Source organism: Calliphora vicina, chromosome 2, assembly GCF_958450345.1.
Source record: "Calliphora vicina chromosome 2, idCalVici1.1, whole genome shotgun sequence".
NCBI classification, from domain to species: domain Eukaryota; kingdom Metazoa; phylum Arthropoda; class Insecta; order Diptera; family Calliphoridae; genus Calliphora; species Calliphora vicina.
This window is the reverse complement of record NC_088781.1, coordinates 80,802,806-80,815,878: the sequence shown is the minus strand read 5'-3', so window position 1 is coordinate 80,815,878 and position 13,073 is coordinate 80,802,806. Positions and strand designations below refer to the sequence as shown.

Genomic DNA, 13,073 nt, shown 5'->3' with positions numbered 1-13,073 from the left:
ATACCCTTCACCAAATTATACTTTAAAATAAAAATTTTAAATATTTTTAGGTAAACACAAATTCAATTTTATTTTTCCAATTTTTTTGGAATTTTTTTTTGGAAATTGTTTTTTAATTAATTTTTTTTAAATTTAGTGAAAAAAAAATTTGGGTTAAAAAATATTTTTTCGATTTTTGACCCATTGTAGGTCCAACTTACTATGGTCTTATATACGTCGTTGCAAAGGTCTTTGAAATATCTATCATTAGATATCCATAATACAGATATAGGTCAAAATCTTGTGTAGAACAACATTTTCTGTAGAAAATCTTGAGTATAACAATATTTTCTGTAGAAAATCTTGTTTATAACTATATTTTCTGTAGAAAATCTTGTGTAGAACAATATTTTCTGTAGAAAATCTTGTGTAGAACAATATTTTCTGTAGAAAATCTTGTGTAGAACAATATTTTCTGTAGAAAATCTTGTGTAGAACAATATTTTCTGTAGAAAATCTTGTGTAGAACAATTTTTTCTGTAGAAAATCTTGTGTAGAACAATATTTTCTGTAGAAAATCTTGTGTAGAACAATATTTTCTGTAGAAAATCTTGTGTAGAACAATATTTTCTGTAGAAAACCTTGTGTAGAACAATATTTTCTGTAGAAAATCTTGTGTAGAACAATATTTTCTATAGAAAATCTTGTGTAGAACAATATTTTCTATAGAAAATCTTGTGTAGAACAATATTTTCTATAGAAAATCTTGTGTAGAACAATATTTTCTATAGAAAATCTTGTGTAGAACAATATTTTCTATAGAAAATCTTGTGTAGAACAATATTTTCTATAGAAAATCTTGTGTAGAACAATATTTTCTATAGAAAATCTTGTGTAGAACAATATTTTCTATAGAAAATCTTGTGTAGAACAATATTTTCTATAGAAAATCTTGTGTAGAACAATATTTTCTATAGAAAATCTTGAACAATATTTTCTATAGAAAATCTTGTGTAGAACAACATTTTCTGTAGAAAATATTGTGTAGAAAAACATTTTCTGTAGAAAATATTGTGTAGAACAACATTTTCTGTAGAAAATATTGTGTAGAACAATATTTTCTATAGAAAATATTTTCTGTAGAAAATATTTTCTGTAGAAAATCTTGAGTATAACAATATTTTCTATAGAAAATCTTGAGTATGACGATATTTTCTATAGAAAATCTTGTATAGAACAATATTTTCTATAGAAAATCTTGAGTATCTTGTGTATGACGATTTTTTCTATAGAAAATCTAGTGTAGGACAACATTTTCTATAGAAAATCTAGTGTAGGACAACATTTTCTATAGAAAATCTTGTGTAGAACAATATTTTCTATAGAAAATCTTGTGTAGAACAATATTTTCTATAGAAAATCTTGCGTAGAACAATATTTTCTATAAACAATCTTGTGTATAACAATATTTGCTGTAGAAAATCTTAAGTATAACTATATTTTCTGTTGAAAATCTTGAGTGTAACATTTTTCTATAGAAAATAAAATATTTTTCTGTAGAAAATCTTGTCTATAACTATATTTTTGGACATGTTGTGTATAACAGTATTTTCTATAGAAAATCGTATGAAAAACAGCATTTTCTTTAAAAATCTTGTCTATTATAACAGCATTTTCTATAGAAAATCTCGTATTCAACAGCACTTTCTATAGACAATTTTGTGATAACAGACGACTGTTTACAACATAAAGCTACAGTAATATTAAAATTTTAAGTACTCTGGTGATGAAGAAAGTAATTTTTATACCCTTCACCACCATAAGTGGTGAATGAGGGTATATATAAGTTTGTCATTCCGTGTGTAACATTGAGAAATATTCATCTGAGACCCAACAAAGTATATATATTATTGATCCTTATGAAATTCTAAGTCGATTGAGCAATGTCCGTCTGTCTGTTCGTCTGTCCGTCTGTGTAAAACACGCTCACGTCCAAAATACGCAAACAAACTTAGTAGAGTTGCAAGAAAAATGTTTATTATTGTCCTTAGCAGTTTGGTATTGAAAATCAGCGAAATCGGTACAGTGGAACCAAAGTTATGAATGAAAATGTGGGACAACCTCAAAAAAAATTTATAATTTTCACATATTTTTGGACATTTTTTGTAAATATATTGCAGCTAATATCATAAAATTTTGCACTCGTTACTTTTATGATAAAATTAGTAAATTAAATTATAAGAATCGGTTCATGATTTCTCCTAGCCCCCAGACAAATTTCTTCCCGAAATATGGTTCTATGGTCTATAAGGAATATCCACATAAAATTCAGCAAAAATAAGTTTCGTGGTAAAAGAAATTATATTGCAAAATTTTTCGTGGATCGGCCCATATTTGACCATAGCCCCCATATAAAGTACACTTCCGAAAATCTCTTAAATAAGCATAAATGTCTTATAAATATCGCTATCAAGTTGAAATTCGACATGAATAATCCCAATATATACCAAAATCGCTGTACCTAATTCTATGAAGATCGGCCGATAATTTGTTATAGCTCCCATATAAGGACCACTTCCGAAAAACACAATAACCTACATAAATATCTAAAAAATATCAATATCAAAACAAAATTTCACACACATCCGTAGTATATATTTAGAAATCATACTACTGGATTTTGTGAATATTGGTCCATATTTGACCATAGCTCCCATATAAGGTCCACTTCCAAAAATCAGTTAAGTACTCATAAATCTCTTACAAATACATTTATCATGCTAAAATTCGACAAAAATTATACTCCTATACATAGATATCACTGTACCAAATTTTATGCAGATTGGCCGGTAATTGGTCATAGCTCCCCTATAAGGCCCATTTCCGATAAAAGATATTAACCTTAAAAAATATTAAAAACATATCGATATCAAAATGAAATTATTAATTTGTATCCAGTAATCATACTTTTGGATTTTGTGAATATCGGTCCATATTTAACCATAGCTCCCATATAAGGTCCACTCCCGAAAATCAGGTTGAAATTCAAAACAAATTTATTCAATATATACAAAAATCGATGTACCATATAAGAACCACTTCAGGAAAACACATTAACTTGCACAAATATTCATAAAAATTTATACTGAACGAACATTTTACACGGATCAGTAATTTGTATCCAAGGATCGTACAAGATTTTTTAAATATTGGTCTATAATTCGGCATAGCTCCCATATAAGGTCCACTCTTGTTAATAGCGTTGTTTATATGAAATTCTACAAAAATAGCCCTTAAATACTTAGGACCATAATAGGTCATAGCAGCCATATATTAAACCAAAATAGTACACAGATCAGTAATTTGTATTCTGAAATCATAATACTGAATTTTGTGAATATTGGTCCATAATTGGCCACAGCTCTCATATAAATACATCAAAATCACATACAAATATTTTATGACAATCGAATCATAATAGGTCATAGCTCCCACATAAGTTGCACAACCAAATATTTTGAAATTTGTCTAAATATATTTGTATACCCTTTTTTATACTCTGTTTCTTCACTTGAGGTTAAAAGGGAAAAATGTTGATCCAAACGTATTAACTAATTATCTATATATATAAAAGAGTAACGTTACTGACTGACTGATTCATCATCGCACAGCCCAAACGGCTGAAGCTAGAATCACGATTTAATTTTAACTGTGGGTTCCTCCCTCTCCAAAACGATCCGATAAGAAGGGATTTTTGGAAATTCAAACGTTTAGGGGGTAAAAACGGGTAAATTCGGTAACCTTATATCTTCAAAACTAATAAAGATACAAAAAAACTTAAAATAGCTGACAGGTGTTTCGTACTTTTTGGAAATTCGAAACTTTTAGGGGAGAAAACGGGTAAAAACTGTATTTTGGTACTTTTTTTGCACCCTATGTATCTTTTAAACCAATAAACATAGAAACAAATTTTAAATCGTATTCTTTAATTAACAAAAAATAAAAAATATAAGTTTGGTACTTTTTGGAAATTCGAACCTTTAAGGGACAAAAATTGTGTTAATTTTTGGTACTTTTTCATAAAATATGTTTTTCTATAATTTGACATAGACATACGAATATTTTATTATGAGCTCCCACCACGTTACAGAAATTTATTTGAATGAAATTGTACCACCTCAATGGGGATAAAAAAGGTACCAAAAAGGGGATAAAATCGGGAAAATACATTATATTTGAAATTATTAAGCCAATTTTGATAATTTTTTTAACGTTGGTTCCTGGATTCATACAAAAATTAACTAACAGCGTGTTATTTGCAACTCGAGTACCAAGGTGTATATTGGGCCAAATCCGGGTAAACAGTACTTTTTTTAAAACATATTTATTCTTGGGCACATTAACACAGATTTTAATATTTTGATACATGCCTATAGCATAAACAATTTTGGCAAAATGGAATATTTTTAAATTTCAAACTTGAGGGGTGTTCAAGTAAGAAAAGGGAAATTGGTACTTTTCTCCTAATGGTACTTTTTTAAAATTTTAAATTATTTCAGTTATCGACATTAAAGTTAGCTGATATTTATTTGAGTGAAGTTAGTGTTAGGAATAGGGGATAATATTTAGGTACCAAAATGTGTGAACTGAACTATAGGTACTTTTTTGTTCATCTAATGGTACTTTTTTGAAATTTCTATAATAATGGACTTAGAAACATGAAATTAAACATATATGGTCCTAAGTGAGTGAGAATTCTAGGGGGAGACTTTTTGGTACTTTTTCTTTATTGGAATGGTACTTTTTGTAATTTCTTCACCAATGAACCTAGAAACATGAAATAAAGCTTATATATAAACCGAGTGAGTGGGAAACCACAAGTGTGGGTTTTTTGGTACTTTTTCTATATTCTAATGGTACTTTTTTGAATTTTCTATAACTATGGACTTAGAAACATGAAATTAAGCATATATGGTCATAAGTGAGTGAGAATTCTAGGGGGAGACTTTTTGGTACTTTTTCTTTATTCTAATGGTACTTTTTGAATTTTCTATAACTATGGATTTAGAAACATGAAATTAAGCATATATGGTCATAAGTGAGTGAGAATTCTAGGGGGAGACTTTTTGGTACTTTTTCTTTATTCTAATGGTACTTTTTGAATTTTCTATAACTATGGACTTAGAAACATGAAATTAAGCATATATGGTCCTAAGTAAGTGATAATTCTAGGGGGAGACTTTTTGGTACTTTTTCTTTATTCGATTGGTACTTTTTGTAATTTCTTCACCAATGAACCTAGAAACATGAAATAAAGCTTATATGGAACCGAGTGAGTGGGAAACCACAAGTGTGGGCTTTTTGGTCCTTTTTCTATATTCTAATGGTACTTTTTTGAATTTTCTTTAACAATGGACTTAGAGACATGAAATTAAGCATATATGGTCCTAAGTGAGTGAGAATTCTAGGGGGAGACTTTTTGGTACTTTTTCTTTATTCGAATGGTACTTTTTTTAATTTCTTCACCAATGAACCTAAAAACATGAAATTAAGACCGGAGTGAGTGGGAATCTACAAATGACTGCTTTTTGGTACTTTTTCTATATTCGAATGGTACTTTTTGAATTTTCTGTAATAATGGACATAGAAATATGAAGTTAAGCATATATGGTCCTAAGTGAGTGAGAATTCTAGGGGGAGACTTTTTGGTACTTTTTGTTTATTCTAATAGTACTTTTTTGAATTTTCTATAACAATGAACTTAGAAACATGAAATTAAGCATATATGGTCCTAAGTAAGTGAGAATTCTATGGGGAGACTTTGTGGTACTTTTTCTTTATTCGATTGGTACTTTTTGTAATTTCTTCACCAATGAACTTAAAAACATGAAATTAAGCATACATGGTCCTAAGTGAGTTAGAATTCTAGGGGAGACTTTTTGGTACTTTTTCTTTATTCGAATGGTACTTTTTGTAATTTCTACACCAATGAACCTAAAGCCATGAAATTAAGCTTATATGGACCCGAGTGAGTGGGAAACCACAAGTGGGGGATTTTTGGTACTTTTTATATATTCTAATGGTACTTTTTTGAATTTCCTATAATAATGGACCTAGAGTTTCCAAAAAATCGAAGAATTTCAAACCACGGTTTCGGTTTTAAAAAATTAAAAACCGATCGGTTTCGGTTTTGTGATAATTTATTAAATCTTAAGTATTATAGAAACAAAATTAGTTGATAATATAGGAAATGATATACAAATCTAAAATTCAAACTTGACGGGTTATGGTTTAGTGAATGCGAATTTAAAAGTGATAATCAATGTTACTATTTCTTTATTGCAATGGTACTTTTTGAATATTTTATAATAATAAACCTAAAAATTTAAAATTAGGAACACATTTTGCATTTTCTATAATAATGGACCCAGAAACATGAAATTAGACATTTACAATTAGATTCACAAAGTGAGACTTGAGAGTACTATTTCTTTCTTCTAATTGGGGTGGCGAAGCGCACCGGGTCAGCTAGTCTCTTATAAATATCTTTATCATGCTAAAATTCGACAAAAATAATACTCATATACATAGAAATCACTGTACTAAATTGTATGCAGATTGGCCGATAATTGGTCATAGCTCCCCTATAAGGCCCTTTTCCGAAAAAGATATTAACCTTAAAAAATATTTAAAACATATCGATATCAAAATGAAATAACGCACAGGTCAGTAATTTGTATCCAGTAATCATACTTCTGAATTTTTTGAATATCGGTCCATATTTAGTCATAGCTCCCATATAAGGTCCACTCCCGAAAATCACTAAAATCCTCATAAATTTCTTACAAATATAGTTATCAGGTTGAAATTCAAAACAAATTTATTCAATATATACAAAAATCGATGTACCAAATTTTATGATGATAGGCCCATAATTGGTCATAAACTCCATATAAGAACCACTTCAGGAAAACACATTAACTTGCACAAATATCCATAAAAATTTATACTGAACGAACATTTTACACGGATCAGTAATTTGTATCCAAGGATCGTACAAGATTTTTTAAATATTGGTCTATAATTCGGCATAGCTCCCATATAAGGTCCACTCTTGTTAATAGCGTTGTTTATATGAAATTCTACAAAAATAGCCCTTAAATACTTAGGACCATAATAGGTCATAGCAGCCATATATTAAACCAAAATAGTACACAGATCAGTAATTTGTATTCTGAAATCATAATACTGAATTTTGTGAATATTGGTCCATAATTGGCCACAGCTCTCATATAAAAACATCAAAATCACATAAAAATATTTTATGACAATCGAATCATAATAGGTCATAGCTCCCACATAAGTTGCACAACCAAATATTTTGAAATTTGTCTAAATACATTTGTATACCCTTTTTTATACTCTGTTTCTTCACTTGAGGTTAAAAGAGAAAAATGTAGATCCAAACGTATTAACTAATTATTAATTATATAAATTGTTAAATTTCATACGTTCTAATAGGAATTTCAGTTATAAATTGCTGAATTAGATAGAATTTTTTGTACATATGAAATAAAATATCTTCTACGAAAAAAGAAATCCATAAACAAAATTTCATGTAATAACATGTAATATTGAGTTTTAACATTTTATTTTGTCCAATATTACATGAATATTTAATTAAATAATTAACCCGTAATTTTTGAAAACTGACTATAGCCTATTGGTATGAGTCGTAACATACCACTTATTAAGCCCAGTAGTGCGATTCACTAACTTTTATAACGATAATCGTATCGTTAAAATAAATATAACGAAAATTTATCGAATTTGCTATTCAGTAACATTTTTAACGACATTCGCTGTCGGTTGAAGTCAGCTGTTACTTTAAAAAGTTTTTTTCGTTATATTAGCGACAATAATTTAAGTTGTGTTTATTTAATCGATAAAGTGTATTTGCAATTTTTTCTTCGTCATCTTCATCTTCAGATTATACTACTAATTATTCACCTTGAAGGAGTACTTATTTTTGTTCGCGATTTCCCAAAAGTAATCCTTTACATTTTGGCCGGAAATAAATTGTTTTGTTAGTAGAATTATTTATAAAATTATGTATTTACTAAAAAAAATAAATAAAAAAAGTAAGTCGCAGCCAAGTGTCGAACCAACAACCTTCCGATTGCTAGTCAACGTTGTACACCACTGGTTAATTATTTCATTGTGTGTCAAATGATGGTTTTCTCCTTTTCGCTTATTTTGATATTTTGTAGACAGAGATGTCATATCCTAAACAATCGTTAAAAATAAATTACTGAATCACACTATCGTTACTGCAAGCGATTATTTATGTCGATAAACATTACGATTGTCCGTTCGTTAAAAGTTAGTGAATCGCACTACAGGTTCAAATCCCGGTGAATCCAAATATTTTTTATTTTTTTATTTTTTAAACCCGAGTTCAAATCCCGGTAGAACCAGAATTTTTTTTTGATATTTTTTTTTATTTTTTTAGCATGAAAAACATTTTTTTTATAAATTTATATTGATTTTTGCAATAATATTTAAAACACGCGATAATTTTTCTTTAATTTTTAAAATGTTCAATATTAGTTGATTTTATTTGTTTATTTTAACAATATGTTTAAGGATATATTTCTATTAATAAATATCATGAATTTAAAAATGCAGTTCTAAGCTGTTTTTAATTGGTTCCTGGTGAACTGATCTGGTTAGGGTAAATATCTTTGGGATCATACTAAATATTTGACGCTTTTCCTTCTATGATCATGGTTGGGAGGGGAAAAATACTGTGTTACCATCAAAATACTGTGTTCTCTGTATTTGTTGTCGAAAATGTAGTGTCATCGACTTAGTACATAATTTCCTGGAATTGCTGATTTCTGGAGTTCGATCTAGAAACTGACAGGAAATTTAAGTATTAAGATTGATAATACTCCCTTTTGTGTTTGTATGGTTTGGAAATGACTACTTGGAAAAAATTCAAGCTAGTACCAGCCATTCCCTGTTTTCCTCTTATTCTTTTTCTTCCTTTAATTTCTTGGATACGAATTTTTAATCATTATTGAACATTTTTTTTATTACCATCCGTCAGTTTAACCAGGAATCAAACAATTCCTGATTGTTATATTTTTTTTTTAAACATTTAATATATTTTTTTTATTTCAATTAAATTAAATATTTTTTTTAAACACTTGCTTGGCTCTGAATTTAGAAAAAGTCCAATGCGGTGTTAAATTTTTTTTATCTAATCTCCTTTTACAATTTGGTGATTGTTTCAACACTCATTGTTGATATTTTTTTTTTGTTTATTTCAATATATTTTGTTACCATGTCTCAAACTCAAAGCACCAGTGGTGTTCTTCCCAATTGTGTCTCATACAAGGATGTCATTTTGGAATCTGGATCTATGTATATCCCGCCTTGTGGTCATGTTTGTAATGGCAAACTAAAGGCAACCCAACCAACAAGACCAACTACCAACGTTAATGTCAATGTACCACCACCACCCATTGTGACTCGTGCCCAGTCTCAAAGAGCTTTGGAATTTGACAATAATCGGTCTAATACCGTTCCACCTACACCAGGAAATGTCCCACCGACGGATCAAAACGTTTCCTTTATGTCGGTTAGTTCTCCCCTAGGTCAACTTGACCAATTACAGTCAATTGTTTCAGCTACGGTTAACGCGCAGCAAGCCGCCATGCTGACAACACTCACCCAACATTTAACGAAATTAATCGAATCCAATATAGAAGCCGGACTCCAACGACAAAATTTGAGTACTCAATATATAAGTAATACCCCTACACGAACGCAACCTTCAGTATCAGGACAAAATCCGCAAATTTTAACATTGCCATCTGTAGAGCAGCAAACCTTAGAACAGTTGTTAGGTTTACCAACAAATATAAATTCCTCTGTTCAAAATACTACATAATAGATATTTCTGATCGCCTTACGATTCCTCTTCCAGAAAGGGTTCTAGTGGAAATTCTACGCCGTAATTTATTACCGGAAATCCAACATGAATTGTCGAATTTAGAAATCAACTCAATTTCCCAACTCCGCGACATATGTCGAAAACGTGAATTTTTCATGCAGGAAGTAGGGAAGAGACATGGTATTTCAAAACCTTTAGTTTCACGTAGGCAAGTGAATGAAATGTACGAACAAGATTCTGAATCATCTGATGAGGAAATTTCGGCAATTTCTCTTGTCTGCTGGAATTGTCAGAAATCGGGTCATCGTTTGCCTTGATGAAAGACGTGTGTTTTGCTATGGTGGCGGAACAGCAAACGCCTATAAGCCAACCTGCACGACCTGAACGGTTCAAAAAACTTGCGGGTGAGTGCACAGAAAAGTGTACGCAAACAGACCCGGTCAACTTACACCAATACAATTAAACTTACACAATGGCAATTAAAAATGTAGAATTGCAAATTAAAACAATTGAGCTTGAGCTGTTAAAAAATCAACAATAATTTTTTATTTATTCAAATTCGTCCAAAAAGTACAAAGAAATGAAGTTCCTTTTTTATTTTATAAATCATTTTATTTTTATTAAATTAAATACAAATTTTAATTATTAAATAAAAAACTAAATTTAGTTCTCTCTAAGAGAAAGTTTGATGTGGTCTCTTATTTTATGACCAATTTTTGTTAAATTGGTTTCATTTTCAATATTAAAATTATGTTGAATTGTTCCACTCTCTTCAACATTTGCGTATTTAGGAACATTAAATTTTATGCATACATTATGTAACGCAGCACACACATTTCCAAAAGCTGCCATTTTTTCCGGACTGTAACGACTTCTTTTATTATTACTAAGAATTTTCCAGCGTCCTTTCAGAATTCCTATTGTCCTTTCTATTATGCATCTACCTTTGGAATGTACGTCGTTAAAATGAGCTTCAAGCGAACCCTCAGGTGGATTTCTGTATAGTGTTATGCACCATGGTTCCAATGGATACCCCGAGTCACCTTAAATTAAAATATATAAAAGAAAATTTCCTAACTTAAAAATAGTGGATAGATATTAAACATACATACATACCTAAAAGCCAAACATTTTTAACATTATTGTTGTAAAGTTCGGACAACAAATTCCTTTCCTCCGAGTGTTTCCAGACGAATGCGTTATGGGCTGCGCCACCGTATTTTGAGTTGATGGACAAAATTTTATGCTCGTGGTCACAAATCTTAAATTTTTACTTAATATAAAACTTTTATTTTTATAAAAATAAAATAACACTTACCACCATTGAGTTGAGACTATGAAACCCTTTCCTATTAAAGAACATATGTTCATTGGACGCTGGTCTTTGAAGTCCAAAGTGTGTGCCAATAACGCAACCAATGACTACAATAAAATATATAGTATTAATAACATTTAAATATCAAATGATGTATAAATACTAACCTCCGGGAATCTTATATTTCTTCATGAATGCATCCATACATTCATACGAGTTTTCCGGGTCAAAATTAATGAACGATGGACACAGTTTGTCCTCCAATTCCTTCACACAGTTGTCAACATACTTACAAATAGTACTTTGACTCATACCAATTAAATAGTCATTACCAACTACGTACTGAAAACTCCCGCCGGCTAAAAGGGATAATGTTGCTGCTAACTGCAATTTCGCTGGCACCGATGTTAACATGCTCCCGGAAAAATTCATTTGGGAAAGTACAAAGTTAAAAGCCTCCTTCGATAATCTAAATCGTTTTCGGAACCTAAAATATAAATTTATCATTAATTATTTACATATTTACATTCCTATTATTCAAATTTGCTTTTTACTTACGCTATGTTTGATAATAACAAAGGGTCGCTTGTCTCTTTGCTGTTCATCCTCTTCAGATGAAGATAAGAAAAATAAAAGGGATGGATCCATTTTCTAAATAATAAAAATTATATTACAATCAATTTAAAAATCTCTAATTTTACTTACCCGCTTTCTTTTAATTGTTTTGTTTACATTTGTACAAATCATATGGTTTGATTCTATTACAAAACAAAAAATCTTTTACGTTTTTGTTTTAAATTTCGATTCGATAGCTATCGAGTGCCGTAATTTGGCTATTCGATACGTCACGAAATTTTACTCGATACGAAAACTCATTTGGACCCAGGTTTTTTTTTAATCCCGATTGAAAATTTAAAAACAAAATTTTTATTGAACTAAAATATTAAAATCTGTGCGAAAAATTTAGAAAAATGTTTGAATTTTCATAAAAAAATTAAAAAAAAATTAAAATCAAAAACATTTAATTTCAAAAAAAAAGAAAAATCACAAAACCTTAAAAACCAAACAACAAGAACAAGTGGGAAAACAATTAGACAAAAGAAACAATGATTTAATCAAAAATAAATTTATTTAAAATTTTCTTTTATTAATATATATACAATTTATAATTTCTTATAAAAATTTAAAAATTAATTTTTTGCTTAAATCTATTCACTTTTTTTTTGTTAAAATTTTATTTTTCAAATGTGTAAATAATTCACTTATTTTTTTATTCACTCGCGTTGTAAAAATCAAAACAAACTAAAATGTAATGCAAAAATCAATATTATAGTGGTGAAAAAGTTAACAAAAAATGTAAAAATCTTTTAAAACAAGTGTAAAAAAGAACCAAAAATATTTGTAAACATTATTAAAAGTCAACACAGAATAATTATTTGAGTAAAAATGTTAACCCATTTGGCGTCGCTGTACTCAATTGAGTACAGCTATATATTAGGCGATATTTTTGAAATTTTAAAAGTTTTTGTGATTTTTTCGCGTTTTTAGCTTAAAAGGAACCTGCTTCCGCTAAAATAATACAAAAAATCTGACTTTATACGTATCAGCTGTCAAAAAATAGACTCTTAAACTTATAGAAAATTGGTGTGGCGAGATAAACACAGATTTTCCGTTTTTTAGCTTTTACTGTATTGGTAATTTTTATTTTATTTTATTTTCTAAAAGAAAGCATTTCTATTTATAAAATATGTAAAAATAAATTGTCTGCCATTTACTTTTACAAAGTTATCGTATTTTAAATATAACTGTACTCAATTG

The 13,073-nt window shown here is 29.2% G+C and overlaps 1 protein-coding gene across 1 annotated transcript; it reads right to left on the bottom strand.

The window, feature by feature from the left end:
• Nucleotides 1-10,603: 10,603 nt before the first annotated feature.
• Nucleotides 10,604-11,669, bottom strand: LOC135950598 (putative nuclease HARBI1). Its single transcript, XM_065500131.1, has 4 exons — nt 11,423-11,669; nt 11,259-11,362; nt 11,057-11,201; nt 10,604-10,983 (listed from the first exon to the last, which is right to left on the bottom strand). The coding sequence occupies exons 1-4, from the start codon at nt 11,667-11,669 to the stop codon at nt 10,604-10,606; spliced, it is 876 nt and encodes a 291-aa protein (XP_065356203.1).
• Between the last annotated feature and the right edge of the window lie 1,404 nt (nt 11,670-13,073).